At 52.0% G+C, this 13706-nt stretch overlaps 8 protein-coding genes across 8 annotated transcripts; 4 read left to right on the top strand and 4 right to left on the bottom strand.

Annotated features, from left to right (window-relative positions):
- Positions 1-170: 170 nt before the first annotated feature.
- N7515_007223 (baculoviral IAP repeat-containing protein) lies at positions 171-2907 on the top strand (the record flags this gene model as incomplete). The annotated part of the gene is made up of 5 exons (XM_056667967.1): positions 171-308; positions 372-668; positions 720-829; positions 883-2004; positions 2085-2907. 5 exons carry the CDS (start codon positions 171-173, stop codon positions 2905-2907), a joined length of 2490 nt encoding a protein of 829 aa, XP_056521563.1.
- A 223-nt stretch (positions 2908-3130) lies between these two features.
- Positions 3131-3766, bottom strand: N7515_007222 (U4/U6-U5 snRNP complex subunit SNU23; the record flags this gene model as incomplete). The annotated part of the gene is made up of 1 exon (XM_056667966.1): positions 3131-3766. One exon carries the CDS (start codon positions 3764-3766, stop codon positions 3131-3133), a length of 636 nt encoding a protein of 211 aa, XP_056521562.1.
- Positions 3767-5104: 1338 nt separating this feature from the next.
- On the top strand, positions 5105-5284 carry N7515_007221 (uncharacterized protein; the record flags this gene model as incomplete). The annotated part of the gene is made up of 1 exon (XM_056667965.1): positions 5105-5284. The coding sequence occupies one exon, from the start codon at positions 5105-5107 to the stop codon at positions 5282-5284; it is 180 nt and encodes a 59-aa protein (XP_056521561.1).
- Positions 5285-5575: 291 nt separating this feature from the next.
- Positions 5576-6297, top strand: N7515_007220 (blue light-inducible protein Bli-3; the record flags this gene model as incomplete). The annotated part of the gene is made up of 2 exons (XM_056667964.1): positions 5576-5782; positions 5863-6297. 2 exons carry the CDS (start codon positions 5576-5578, stop codon positions 6295-6297), a joined length of 642 nt encoding a protein of 213 aa, XP_056521560.1.
- Positions 6298-6750: 453 nt separating this feature from the next.
- On the bottom strand, positions 6751-7774 carry N7515_007219 (transcriptional regulator SPT3; the record flags this gene model as incomplete). Its single annotated transcript, XM_056667963.1, has 3 exons — positions 6751-6756; positions 6808-7635; positions 7685-7774. 3 exons carry the CDS (start codon positions 7772-7774, stop codon positions 6751-6753), a joined length of 924 nt encoding a protein of 307 aa, XP_056521559.1.
- Positions 7775-7886: 112 nt separating this feature from the next.
- N7515_007218 (uncharacterized protein) lies at positions 7887-8264 on the bottom strand (the record flags this gene model as incomplete). The annotated part of the gene is made up of 1 exon (XM_056667962.1): positions 7887-8264. The coding sequence occupies one exon, from the start codon at positions 8262-8264 to the stop codon at positions 7887-7889; it is 378 nt and encodes a 125-aa protein (XP_056521558.1).
- Positions 8265-9690: 1426 nt separating this feature from the next.
- dph5 (diphthine synthase) lies at positions 9691-10688 on the top strand (the record flags this gene model as incomplete). Its single annotated transcript, XM_056667961.1, has 3 exons — positions 9691-9825; positions 9909-10033; positions 10091-10688. 3 exons carry the CDS (start codon positions 9691-9693, stop codon positions 10686-10688), a joined length of 858 nt encoding a protein of 285 aa, XP_056521557.1.
- Positions 10689-11167: 479 nt separating this feature from the next.
- Positions 11168-13211, bottom strand: N7515_007216 (putative MFS transporter; the record flags this gene model as incomplete). The annotated part of the gene is made up of 2 exons (XM_056667960.1): positions 11168-12303; positions 12368-13211. The coding sequence occupies 2 exons, from the start codon at positions 13209-13211 to the stop codon at positions 11168-11170; spliced, it is 1980 nt and encodes a 659-aa protein (XP_056521556.1).
- Positions 13212-13706: the final 495 nt, after the last annotated feature.

Genomic DNA, 13706 nt, shown 5'->3' with positions numbered 1-13706 from the left:
GGTCACGTGGATTCGCGCCCGCGGATGCGACCATAACAACCAAAGTAAACAGACGCGGAGAACAAACAACAACCATTCTTTCGACAAAACAACACCGCATTTCACCCACAAGAGTGTCCTCACATATCGGAACTGGTGGTTATTTGTCTCTGATGCCACACACGCTCACCATGGGCTCCGAAATGGACACTTTCGCGGCCCGCCTTGCCAGCTTTGACGCTGTGCTGAAGCCGGAGAAGCGCAGAGCTTCTGGCACCAAAACACCTAAAGTGATTACCTGGCCGCACCAGCGGCCCTCCCCAGCTGAGGTATGTTATACCATAAAGCAAACAACCGCATCGGTTACAGAGTGATTGACTTGGCATGCTTAGTTGGCGCACGCTGGATTCTACTACAAACCCTATGAGACGAATCCGGACAACACGACATGTTTCCAGTGCCACCGGGCGCTGGACGGCTGGGAGGAAGACGATAACCCTGTCACAGAGCATCTCAAGCATGCGCCAGACTGTGGATGGGCCATCATGATGGACCTCCAACAGAGGAGTTCCAACCCCGCCACAATTGAAGACCCTACCGGCGACCGGATAACACAAGCACGGCTCGCAACATTTGGTTCCGCATGGCCACACGATGGGAAAAAAGGCTGGTTATGCCAGTCAGAGAAGGTACTGCACCAATCCTCCATATTCGATTATTTTGGCTTACAACGACAATAGATGGTTGAAAGCGGCTGGTATTTCTGTCCGACAGACGAGAGCGACGACTTGGCGAGCTGTGTGTATTGCAAACTGTCATTAGACGGCTGGGAGCCCAAGGATGACCCATTGTGGGTATTGATCGCTCTTTCCTCAGACGTGCAGTTACTAATTTTTGGTCCAGTGACGAACATTACCGCCGATCATCAGACTGTTCATTCTTTGTCTTCGCACAACCCCCAGGAAAGAAAGGCAAAAGTTCTCGTGCCAAAAAGCCTCGAGTTTCTAGGGCCTCTTCTCGACTCTCGACCCAATCGATTGGTACAGTCACCTCTGAAGCGCCGGAGGTAGACATGGATGACTCGATGGACCACAGCATCATGTCCGAGGCCACCACCAAATCGAAATCCACGAAGAAGGCACCCAAGAGTAAATCAAAGGGACCCAAGAGCAAGAAGGAAGAACCAGCGGAGATTGAAAGCCAGATTGAAGCCGACATTGAAGAGGTTGCCCAACCGGAGCCTAAGAAGTCCAAACGTACAGGCAGGGGAAAGAAGAGGCCCAGTGAGGACATGAAGGATGAACCAGAGTCAGTCGTCATGGAGGGAAGAGGGGCATCACAGCCGCCAGCAGACCCAGAACCACCGGCGAAGAGACGGGCCACTAGAGCGCGGAGTAGCAGCATTACTCGCAATTACAATTACGAGACCAATGACTCTGCAATGGCGGATGCAGCAACTGTGGATGAAGCCGCTTTAGATGTTGAAACCAAGAAAGGGCGCAAGGCCACGAAAAAGAGTGCGTCCAAGACCCGCAAGGTTTCTGATGCGTCTGTTGCACCAAAAGCTCCGTCGATTATCCGGGCACCTCGCGACTCGGAAATTGATGCAGAGATAGAGGCAGGCCTTGAAGCAGATATCCCGGAGCCCGAGGATGTGCCGGAGCCAGCACCGACACGGCCATCGAAGAAGGCTAAGTCAAGCAAAAAGCCCAAAGCGGCCGCTCAATCTCCCGAGCCGACCGTAGGAAATGATCAGGCAGAGTATGTTGATGACATCGGGTATCGCCCGGTTTCCAATGTGGAGCCCACTGACGATGAACCGGAGGCACCTGAGCCGCCAGCCCCAAAAGTCAAGGCATCCAAAGGATCCAAGAAGAAAGGAGCAAAAAAGACCAGGGCTGAAGAGCCAAAAGCGCAGTCACCAGAGCCTCGAGAACGTTTGCAATCCGAGCCTATTGATGCTCGGGATGATTCCAAGCGTCATGACTCCTCTATCTCCGTCGAGATCATCAACAAGGAGCCCGAGTCTGTACCGGAGCCCAGAGAACCAGTGGTCAAGACCGAATCGAAAAAGACTTCGAAGAAAAAGGATTCCTCATCCAAAGAGAAGAAGACCAAGAAGTCCGCCAAAAGGCGGAGCAGGCTCCTGTCCCCGAACCTCCCCTCGAGGAGCATCCGGATGAACCGCCAGTAAACGAGCAGGATGATGAATTTGAGACGGCGGATGATTTGCCTGATCAGCTTGAGATGGTCCAACCTCCTCAGGAGCCCTCATCTTCCCCCCGAGAACGTTCTCCAGAGCCACAATCGCATCGGAATACACCACCAAAGACCACCAAGCGATACAGCGATATCCCACACGAAGAACATTATGCAGAGACCCTAGCCCAACGACAGGACTCCTCTCATGGAGTAGAGCCCCGACGAATTTCTCAACGGTCTAACCGGGCGGTCTCACCACTCCCACGGCCCCATCAAAGCACTCCTTCGCCATCACCCCAGTCATCTGATGCTGAAAACCGTCCTCCATCATCGCGGCCCTCATCATCACGTCCACCTATCCAGTCCACACCAAAGCATCCCGAGTTGCGAGCTCCTCTAGGGGTCAGCACTCCATCCCCATCCAAGCGCAATGTCAATGGTGGCTTCGGACCTTCCGGTCATCCCTGGACACCAGTGGATATCGATGCAGTGCTGTTTGGAGAGACCAGCGACAAGGAGAACGCAGATCTGTCTGGGCTTTTCAGAGGTGTGAAAGGCGGATTGACTAGCCCAGAGAAGAAGATGACAGTTCAAGAATGGATCGTATGGAACGCAAAGAATGGCGAAGAACGACTGAAGAGAGAATGTGAGAGACTCGTCGGCCAGTTCGAGAAGGAAGGTGGCCGGGCAATGCGACGACTCGAAGCTATCGAGTGTATCGACTGAAAGAACAGTCGCACTATGGTTTTCGGATAATATGAATATGCATGTTAGGTGTTTAGGTGTTGGAGTGACTGTTGGATTTCTAGATCACAATTTGAATTCTGGCATTGCCATCCTTGCGCTTGTAGCAAATGATCAGTAAAAGAAAGGTTGAAATGAAAACGCCAAAACACCAAAACACCATGGGTATCAAATGTATACAGAATGCACACTCTGAGGACAGCGCTCAAGCAATGATTCCCAACCGGCCCTCCCAGCTATCATCCTCCTGCTTAACCTTCTTCCGCTTCTCACTCCGCTTCCTCCTCTTCTCCTCCCTCTCCTTTGCATCGAGCTCCTCCCGCTCCTTAAGCCGCACCCCAAGATCAAGCTGCCAAGCCCTGCGCTCTTCATCCTCCCTCTGCCTCTTCCGATGCGCCAGCATCCTCAACCGCATCCGCACCTCCTCAACACCAGCCCTCTTCACCTCCCCACTCTGCCCCGTCGCAATCAAATGCTGCTTGCTGTTCAAATGCTCCACAAGCTGCAAATTATCCTTGTAGGTCAAATCGCAGTCCTTGCAGTAGAATCCGGCGCCTTGTCCGCGCTTGCCCATTCCCGCGCCCGCGGGCACGATCATCGTCTTGCCGACCATGGACGCAACGTCCAGCCGCTGGTTGCGCGCTGTGGTTTCTTCCAGTGCACTGAAGTCGACTGGGGCGTGGTATTTCTTGCCCAGGAGCTTGGCTTCATAGCGGGCTTTGCCTTCGGCTTTGCGCTTGGCTTCTGCGTCGGCGGCTTTCTGGGCGTATTCTTCCCGGTCCCAGGTTTTGCGGAAGGCTGTGTCGGACACCGGGGTGCCGTAGGCGTTTGGTCCGGACATTTTTGTAGTAGGGTTTGTCTGGATGTGGTGTGGTTATGAAGTGGCGATTTGAAGGAGCTTTGAAGTTGAGATCCATCGGATTCAGGCATTCAGGCAGTGAGATTATGTAAGGCTGCAGAGCTTCCCGTCCCAGTGCCAAGACATGGACCTTGGAAGGCAGGTCAACTTCTCTACACATCTGCCTTCGTTGCATTCATTTCTTGTTATTGTTATGGGGCCATGGTTTGTCGGTTGAAATATCCTGTAGTGGAAATTTACTGTGCTTATGCTCTACATGGTACTTCCAGGAATGTGACATGTCCTGTGCTTGGTGTCCTCTGGGCGCCGTAATAAGCAGAGTACCTTAGCTGGAGGTAGCCAAATAGATGCCAATACAATGATCATAGCTTCTGATAGGTTTGTAAAGAAGCAACTATTTTTAGGTTAACGAGTACAGTTCCCAATAGATCTAGAGAGACCATCACGAGCCAAGCACAAAGTGTGGCTGCGACAATAGGCAACAGCCTCTGGGCGCAAGTATAAGATGATTGATGAACACCTGCTAAATAGTCACGCCAAGCTACAGAATACACCAAACAGCCTCGAAACCACCCAAGGTCAAACGAAATGGAATCCACTCAAGTCCCCAGACTTTTGCCGTCAACCAGCCCTAACCTGATGACCCTCCCTTCAGAACTTCACATCCATATCAGTACATATCTTTCCTACCCGGACGCTTTAGCTCTGAAGCACAGTAGTCCCCATTTCTACTACCTGGTTTATACAGGCGTACACCTGAAAGTAGACTGGCTGGTTGAACGCTTCGAGAACAAACTCGAATGTCCCATGGAGAAATGCTCATTCAGGACCGACGAGGCTTTCTGCAACGGGCGTATTCGTGGCATTATGAAGCGCCGCCGGCGGCATCTCGAGTGCCGTCGAAAGCAGGGTGGGTGCCTGGTTGTTTATGGCACAACCTGTCAGACAGCAAGCCTGTCTGCTTGGTTCAACGCAGAGATACAAGGGAGGAGGAAAGCCGTGAAGGCTATGAAGAACTGGGGGAAGGAAGGTTCGTTCCCGACTGAATTATTTCTTTCGTCCGTGGAGGCATTGGCTGATGCTATCTTGTGTGTGCGTAGCTTTGTTGGTTGGTCTTATGGCTATTCTGCTGCATTTGTTGTGGAATACTGTCTCGAGGTGAGATATTCAATATTGCCCTGTTGGCAGGTGGGTTTGAGTGCTGAATGATTGTTTCAGGAACGTGTACCTTGATAGCAAGTGAGAGGACGCTACACAAGTACCCAATGAATGGGAATCCGCATGAAGCGACTTCATGTCCTCCGCGGTACAATTGCAGCCATGTCTACCGCCAGGATCTCAAGTGAGCTGCCTGTGATGACAGTTCGCCATTCGAAAGTGGGCGATCGAGATTGGGATGTAATGGAAAAGCCATACCGAAACACGCCTCCGCAGGTGAAGAACGGAGAAATGATCAAGGATATCTACCGTGGAGCTGTAGAGTCCTCTGAAGAGGTCTGACCAAACACATTAGCTAGCCTCACATGTAAATAGTGTCTCCTCCTCAGAGGATTCTACAGGTCCACAGTAAATATCCTTTATGAAAGAAACAATTTCCGCCAAGAGCTGTGCGGGATGCTGCAAAGGATGGATCGAAGTTGCTCAGCAAAAGATGAGCTGATCCGGTTCTTATCGGTGACGTCAGATTGACGACCTTGTGTATACTTCGGAGCAGTTCATATAAATTCTACTTTCCACCATCTCTCTCAATCCTTTCTTCTTTCATACCAATTAATCCAAAATCAACTCAAAATGTCTACAGTCGATGCCAATATCAACACCAGCACGGGCAGCCACCCCGTGGACCCCTACAAGACCCAGAACTTTGAAGACCCTCCTCTCCCCAAGAAAATCGAAGACCTGACCAAATTCATCTCCGATGTGAAGTTTGGCATGTTGACGACCAAGCAATCAGAGGGCGACTACCTAGCCTCCCGATGCATGGCCCTCGCCGCACAGGTATGAGCATCTCCAACAGTCAGACCATTTTAAGCTTGCCATACAAGCCACCGACCACATACTTATCTACCATGCTACAGGAGAACGGCGGCATTGACCTCATCTTCCACACAAACCTCTTCTCCGGCAAAACAATGGATCTCACCGTGCACCCCCAAGAAACCAACATGTCCTTCCTTGACCCCGTCAGCGGAGCCTGGGCCTCCATCTCAGGCACGGCATCAGTAGTTGGCGATCGCGCCACCGTCGAAAAGTACTACTCACCCGCCCTCAAGGCGTGGATTGGTGATATGGGCGACGGTGTGCACGATGGTGGTCCCACGGACCCCCGGATTGGCGTTATCAAGCTCGAGGCTAAGCTGGCAACGCACGTTGTTGCCACTAAGGGTCTGCTTGGCCGTGCTGTGGATACTGTCAAGGGTGCTGTTCAGGGGAATGTGCCTTCAATCAATGGCATTCGGGAGTTGTCTATGGAGGAGCTTGCTGAGTGTATGTGTTCAACCCCGTTCTTCTGACTTAATGTGTAACCAGGGTTTATATTGACTCGCTTCTGCAGGGCGCCGGACGCACCGGGGATAAGCTGTCAGCGTGTCCTGCCTAATGGCTACAAAGTCATGACCCTGGCCATGCCGTATGACTCAATGAGATACCTACGTTATTACCAGTTTATGATAGCGTCTGAAATGCAAGTTAAAAGTAAAGAATATCATTGCTGATGTGCAAACATAACATTGAGCAACATTTGAGTAAATTCAAGTAGGAACACCCGGGGGAGATCCTCTCAAATGGCCGGAGATGAGATCAGAGTAAAAATGAAAGATAATTCAAGGCAGGACATGCCAGGGGAAATCTCGTTAGATCGCTGAAAATGAAATGAAAGGAAGAAATATGGGTATCATCCGTGTAAACTCCCGCTGTCGTGCGCGTAATTCATGAAGGGGTGTCGAGTTGACACCGAAGCAAGCTTGTTAAATCTGATCAAGTGGTTAGTGGATGAAAGCACGGATGGAATTGAATGAACTCACCAGAACGAGAGGGAGACGGGAAGGAACACGGCCCCCATGCAACAGCATAGCGACTGACTTCTGGGGAGTAGCCTGCAGCTTACGGTAGGCCTCGCGAACATGGCGCGGCTCAATAGGAGTGCGACCCTCCTCAGGGGGGTCGAACAGGCCGGTCTCACGCTTGCGCTTCTTGACGTCCTCTCCAGTCTCAGTACCACCGCGGCGACTCTTCTCGTTATCTTCGCGCTCCTTGACTTTGAGAGCTTGCTCGGTCAGGGTCTGGACGATCTCAAAAGTGAGGAAGCCAAGGATATCGACGATATCATCATTCGGCTTGGACTCAGTCACGATGCCAAAGCCAGCCCACTCGCGGAAACGCTTGCTCTTGCGGTAGGTGAATGAGGCCTGGCGACACTCGGACCAGAAAACATACTCCTCCTTCGTCATGTGGCGGGTGCGCTCATCGGCCGCAGCAAGACGCTGGAGGGTCGCGTAGTTCTGTTCCTCCTCTTCCTCATCCTCTTCGTCCTCGCGCTCGGGAATTTGGATCGAGTAGTAGCTGTTGACGTCCCAGGCAAGTCCGACCTTGGCTCGCTTGTTCTTAGGCTTGGCGGCAACATCCGTTGGGCCTGCAACTACGCCTGCCGCATCGTCGGCCGCAGCGAAGTCGGCAGCGTCACCGCCGCCTTTGTCGTCGGAGTCCTTGACATTCTTGCGGACGTCTTTCCAGGAAAGGAAGGTTCGAAGACGAGAGACCTTGGCCTTGTCGTGGCGGATCAGGAAAATGAGATCATCGGTGGAGATCGAGCGAACGCCACGGCGAGTCGCCAGTGCCGTGCCGCGGGTTAGCTGTCCATTCGTCAGTAAAGAGTCCCTCAGCAGGCATATTGGTACTCACAATTTCAATCACTTGCTGGCGGGTGATTTCTTCAATCAGGGTGGTTGTCTCAGGGGACGGCTCGGCTGTTTCGCCGGAGACAAACATCATCTTTTTTAGGGAGTTAGTCACAAAAGTATTCGAACAACCATTGTGGGCGTGGTTCTTGATCTCCAGGTCGCCCTCGCTCTTTCTTGATATATAGTTCGCCCTCGCTTTTGCGTTATTTCACAACAACGGCAAAGAGTCTTCTTCTTAGTGTAGCCGGCCGGACCATCTCATGAGCCTTTCCGAACAATCTCACCAGTGACTGAAAGTCGGCCTGAAGACCATCTCTAAAGGACTTGGCATCGGGCGCCTCCTCCTTGCATGTATTTTCAGCATGGTCCGAGTCGGACCGAGAAGGCGGCATGCGGAGATCGGTAGGCGCAGCACGACCACTGTCGAAACCTTCAGGATCTTCGTCGGACCAAGAACGCGACATGCGGAGATTCATACGCACAGCACGCCTATAGTCGCGGAAGAAATTGTTTCGCGCAAGTTCGCCGCTCAACGTCCACGCGAAGAGGGTCATGTGGATTCTTTCGTTGGGGGTCGCCATGGTTCGCGAAAGTACGAAGCAGCGAAGGTGTCCAGTAAAGTAGATAAACCTTTGGTGTGATAGACGATAGAGGGGGAAACAGGCGAAAACGACGCGTTCAAGGGAGATATTTTTTGAAGACAAAGTTCGAGGTAAGAGCGACAAGCTTCCCAGGAGACTTCAAGGAAAGCCGTAGGGTGAAGGCATGCCTCACAAGGCCAATGGCACTCCAATCGCTTGACTTGAACTTTGACAGCAGGCCATAAGGTGGATAGCACTCCAGGTCGTGTGACTGCATGCTCTGAACATTGACTGCCTTTACGTCTAGGAACTTCGACCTGCATCAAGACGTCCCCTATCCTTCTCCTTGAAAGCCGTACCCCACACTTGCTCAATGCCCAAGCTTCAATATGCATAGGATCGGCTGACAAGATGACGCAGAGCATTTCGAGGATTCCAGTTGTTATGCCCCGCCGCAGGGAAGCTGTGCTAAAAAGCCGTAAGACAGCCATGAATCCAGCACGCTGGCGATAGCCTTGATATCCATTGGAGGACTGTCGAAGAGCCAACAGGATTGAGATGCCCGAAATTTGAGATCACAGCGCAAGGATGCTGGTGCACAAGACAATCCCAATCCGTGCGCAGACGTTTGAACCAAACAATTGTCTTTGCCGGAATGCCCCAGAGCATTGGAGAAGCTGGGACGGTGGATGAGACGGCTGAGCTCTAGGTAATGAGCACATGGACAACGCACAGCAATGGTGATACGGTATAAGGGTTGTTGGACCATAGGGCTTGCTGGCGTCAAGGGTAGCCTTGAAGTCACAGAGCAGCCGGCTATCGTGTTCAGAGAGAGGCAAAGTCGGCGTACGCGTGATTTCGTTCCCGCATGTCGGGATCGCGTCACAGGTGTGCCGCATCGCAAGGCCCAGCCGAGCCATGTCGTATTCGGAGGTCACTCGGGACCCGCCGAGAAGTTGCCATCAAGTTTCCCGAGAGCCAGGGAGACCAAGAGATCAAGAGCCGCAAGCTAAGAGGGTAAGGAACTCACCTGTTGTATCTCCTGCCGATACTTCGGATTCCGGTCGGAGCTCATGGTGGATGGCGGTAATCCTACCAGAGTGGTCGTATGAAGCTTTGAAGGAAGTGTTCACTCGCTGGTTTCGGCCCAAGAGAAGTGGGAGAGATTCAAGTGAAACTAATGTTGAGACAAGGAAAGGCGCAAGAAGGGCGGAGCTCTAAACGGTCGACGGAGGCCGATCGGGGCTGCGGGCTGCGATAGCGATAGCCGGATATTCTTTGTCCGGCGGTGGCGGACTATTCTGCCATTGTCGCGGGGCAGGGTAATTTTTATTTTTCGAAGGATCTCTATTGATCTAGTATAAGCAGCAATTTGATTGTGTCGCAGCCTATTGCCATCTGAATATTCAGAGGCGCTACAAACAAAATGTTGCACCTTGTTGGTCTTGGTCTCGCCGATGAGACGGATATCACCGTCCGCGGCCTGGAGATTGTGAAGCGGGCGGAGAGAGTCTATCTAGAGGCATACACGAGTATTCTTCTGGTGGACAAGTCGAAATTGGTGAGTAATTCTTCCAATTCTATATCCCAATCTATTGTTTCATATCCCCTGCGCAGATGAACTAATTGAACTAAAACCAGTAGGAAGCTTTCTATGGCCGCCCCGTCATCGAAGCAGACCGCGAACTAGTCGAGACCGGCAGTGACGATATCCTGGCCGGTGGGGACAAAGCTGACATTGTATTTCTCGTCGTGGGAGACCCATTCGGGTAGGTTTCTCATTTATCTCGAAACTGGATACAGGGCTAATATAACCCCGCCAACAGCGCAACAACACACACCGACCTCGTCCTCCGTGCCCGAGAGCTCGGCATCAAGACCAATGTCGTCCCCAATGCCTCCATCATGTCCGGCATTGGCTGCACTGGACTGCAATTGTACAACTTCGGTCAAACAGTCAGTATGGTGTTCTTCACAGAGACCTGGAAGCCCTCGTCATACTACGACCGAGTGCGTGAGAACATCCAGATCGGTCTGCACACACTAGTACTGCTTGACATCAAGGTCAAGGAGCAGTCGCTGGAGAACATGGCGCGCGGACGCCGCATCTTTGAGCCCCCTCGCTACATGACCGTTGCTCAGTGCGCATCGCAGATGCTTGAGACTGAGGAGGAGCGCAAGGAGGGTATTTATGGGCCGGACAGTCTGGCAGTCGGGGCGGCGCGTGTTGGCGCTGCTAACCAGCAGCTTGTTTCTGGTACCCTCAAGGAGCTGTCTACTGTCGACATGGGCGCGCCGTTGCACAGTCTTGTTCTTCTTGGTCGGAGGACGCATGATCTCGAGAGGGATTATATTCGCGAATATGCGATTAATAAGGAGACGTTCGATGCGAGCTATGCCAAGGGGTATGGTGCTAGCTTGTAAGAACTGAGTTATGTGAAGAGTATGAATCCAAGATTAACTACAACGTAACTTCTGAATAATGACCGGTGAAGTTCTATGATGCACCGGATTTCGAGGATACGAAGATAGTACATGGTATATTAGACTTCAATCAGACTGATCTCGCAATGGACCAGTGTGTCTGGATCTTCTATTCTAGGGCAGTATGACAAGGAAAATGCTGTTCATAACAAAAGATGCACAGAAGTGGTATCCAAGACGGAAATGAGAGAATCAGATGTAGACATAATAGGTCAATATGCCAATTGGCCGCTGCCCAAGGGTGCAACGATGGATGCGAACAAGGGAAGAGATCATTCGAGAATGAATATCACCTGCACTGTTCAGATGGCGAATATACCAATGAAAAAAAAATCCAACCAACCGACACCGTATGATGCAAAATATTAAGGAATGTACAATCCAACTTGCGTGAAAAGGAAACATCATATGGTATAACATCAGATCTCTTCTTCCTCACCAGGGAGAATAATCTCATGCCCCGAACCTTCATAAACAAAGATGGCCGCAACACAGCCAAACACAGACACCAAGGCAATCATCCACCAGGCGAAGCCGACCATGCCAACTTCCAGGCCGTATCCGTACCACGCGCCTGAGAATATAGGTCCAATGGTACGGAAGGCAGATGACACTGACTGGCCAATGCCGTGGATCGTGCCAAGCACCGATGGATGCGGCGAGCAGTTGTTCAGCAAGATGATAGATGTGGGGAGAGTGAAGGTTCGGGCAGTGACCTGGAAGAAGAGGACGATGATGATCCAAATCCATACCCAGGGGCCGTTAGCTTGGCCAGGAGGAGGGACCGTCGACGGAGCCAGTGAAATATAGGGCGCAATAAAGTATGCAATCGGGAAAAGGGAAAGGAAATACTGGTAACTCCGGGCTGTCCCAAGACGGCCATTGATAGTCGGGTAGATGGTGAACTGGAGGAACATGCCAATTACACCCAGGATGGCTGTCGCAAAGCCGACGCTCTGTGGCAGCATGCCAAGTCCACCGGTGAAGGCGAAGGGCAAGCTCTGGGCAGGGCTGGCCGGATCATTGGCATCGTAACGGGGCGTAGACAGGAAGAGTAGCCACAGATTATTGAAGGCGCCCATTTGGAAGTCGAAGAAAGCCTGCGCAACGAGCGTGCACATGACGTTCTTGGTCCAGATTCTCCGGAAAGGCAGGACACGCCGGAGGCGCATAGGCTTGTGTGCTTTTTCTTCGAGCTCGTAGCTTTCTGAGCGATCCATAGACTGGCCCAGTAAACTGTCCTCCTCTGTGTCGCGGAATGGAAGTTGCGTATACAAGTGAGATTGAGAGGGGATCACTCTCTTTAGACCGCGTTTGAAGATGTGCATAGCAAATGCACCCAGGCCGGGTTTGCCCTTGCAAGATGCCAGAGTCTCCTCCAACCCATACGCAACCAAAGCTGCGGTTGCAGATAGGAAGCAGAAGTTGGCAAGCATTGGGAGTGCGTACGGGTACGTCTCGAGCCATTGCACTCCATCCGCGCCTCCGAAGGAAGAACCGGGTCCAAAAAGACTCGGGTAGCTCCTAACGGGATCAGCAAGCATGCCACCCATGACTATGCGACCGGTTAGCACATTGACGTGTATTCACGAACAGCATGGGCAGGACGAGGAACCCACCAGGACCAAACAGAGAAGCTATATTGAACCCAATGGGTAATATCAAGAAAGCGCGCGAATGATATTTCTTTTCCTTGACATTTTCCGCAATCATCGTCCGAATGATACCAACAGTGCCATTGATACCGCCACCAAACGAGCGCCAGAACACGGCCTGCGCGAACGACGTCGAATACGCAACACCCAGACAAGACACCGCAGTGCCAACCAAACCAACAAGCAAAACGAACCTACGACCACCCCACTCAGCATCAGCAACACGACCCCAAGGGATCGCCGTTGCAAACTGCGCAGCGGTAAAAGCGCCCTGAAGAATACCCGCTTGGGTCGCGACATCAGAGTCGGACAGGTTCGGGTCAAAGGATTTGAGCTGGTAGAACATGTATGCCTGCAACGAAGCGATCTGCAAGAAATCAAACACGCGACAGAGACCCAACAGCACCAATTGCCCCTTTCGTGGTAGCGACATCCATGTTACAGGCCCGGCCCGCGCTGAGACTGGCGGCAACGCAGCCGTGAACTCATCGTCCTGCAGGTCCAGTACCTGTGGCTGGGCCTGGCTGATCGAGCGGCCGCGCACATGCTGGACTTTGTGACCACCGCCAAACTCCAACGAGGTATTCTTTAACATCATATCATCGGCGGGCGAGTCGAGTGAGTCGGGGGTGGGACTGGAGCGTTCTTCGACGCCGTCGAGGGAGATATTGGACTCGCGGCGGCGGCGGCCTTTTGTGTTCTCGGAGGATTCGCCGGCGGTTTGCGTTAGATTGAAGCCAGTCGACCAGGATGTCGTGCGCGCGTGGCGGGCATTATTCGTTTTAGGGTTCCCGGTCCTAGCAGGCATGGGGGGAATGTAGGCGCCGTAACGATCGAAAGGTGGGAACTTATAACAACCCCTTTGGTTTCACGTATCTATTGTGGTTTCGGCACTGGCGTGGTCTGATCCGGGGCGTCTGGTTATCATTGGTCATCCCTGGGAGGAGAGATAATGGGGAAGAGAAAGGTGACAAGCGATCGCCTTGTATTTTTTTTTACTTTGATTCAACCGTCTTGGCTTTCTCCAGGGGAAGTCATCCATGACGTCTATTTTCTCCGTGCTTTATCAGACCCCACAGGGATAATTTAAGAATATTACACGGCGTTTTCTTTGTATGCTTCTTTTATTGTTCTATTTGTTCTAATCTACTCGTTCATCTATAGTAGAGTCTGAGATCCTTCTTTCAATATCACAGATATTCTAAATGACACACTCTTTAGCCGAGCACTCTCCCTTCCACCAAATACCGAATAGATCGACAACGTCCGACTTGCGACGACCGCTCCACATCTCCCTGTGGAG

The sequence above is a fragment of the Penicillium bovifimosum genome, assembly GCF_028826915.1.
Source record: "Penicillium bovifimosum strain IBT 22155 chromosome Unknown utg000005l_segment0_segment0, whole genome shotgun sequence".
Classification (NCBI taxonomy): domain Eukaryota; kingdom Fungi; phylum Ascomycota; class Eurotiomycetes; order Eurotiales; family Aspergillaceae; genus Penicillium; species Penicillium bovifimosum.
This window is presented reverse-complemented; position numbering and strand designations above follow the sequence as displayed.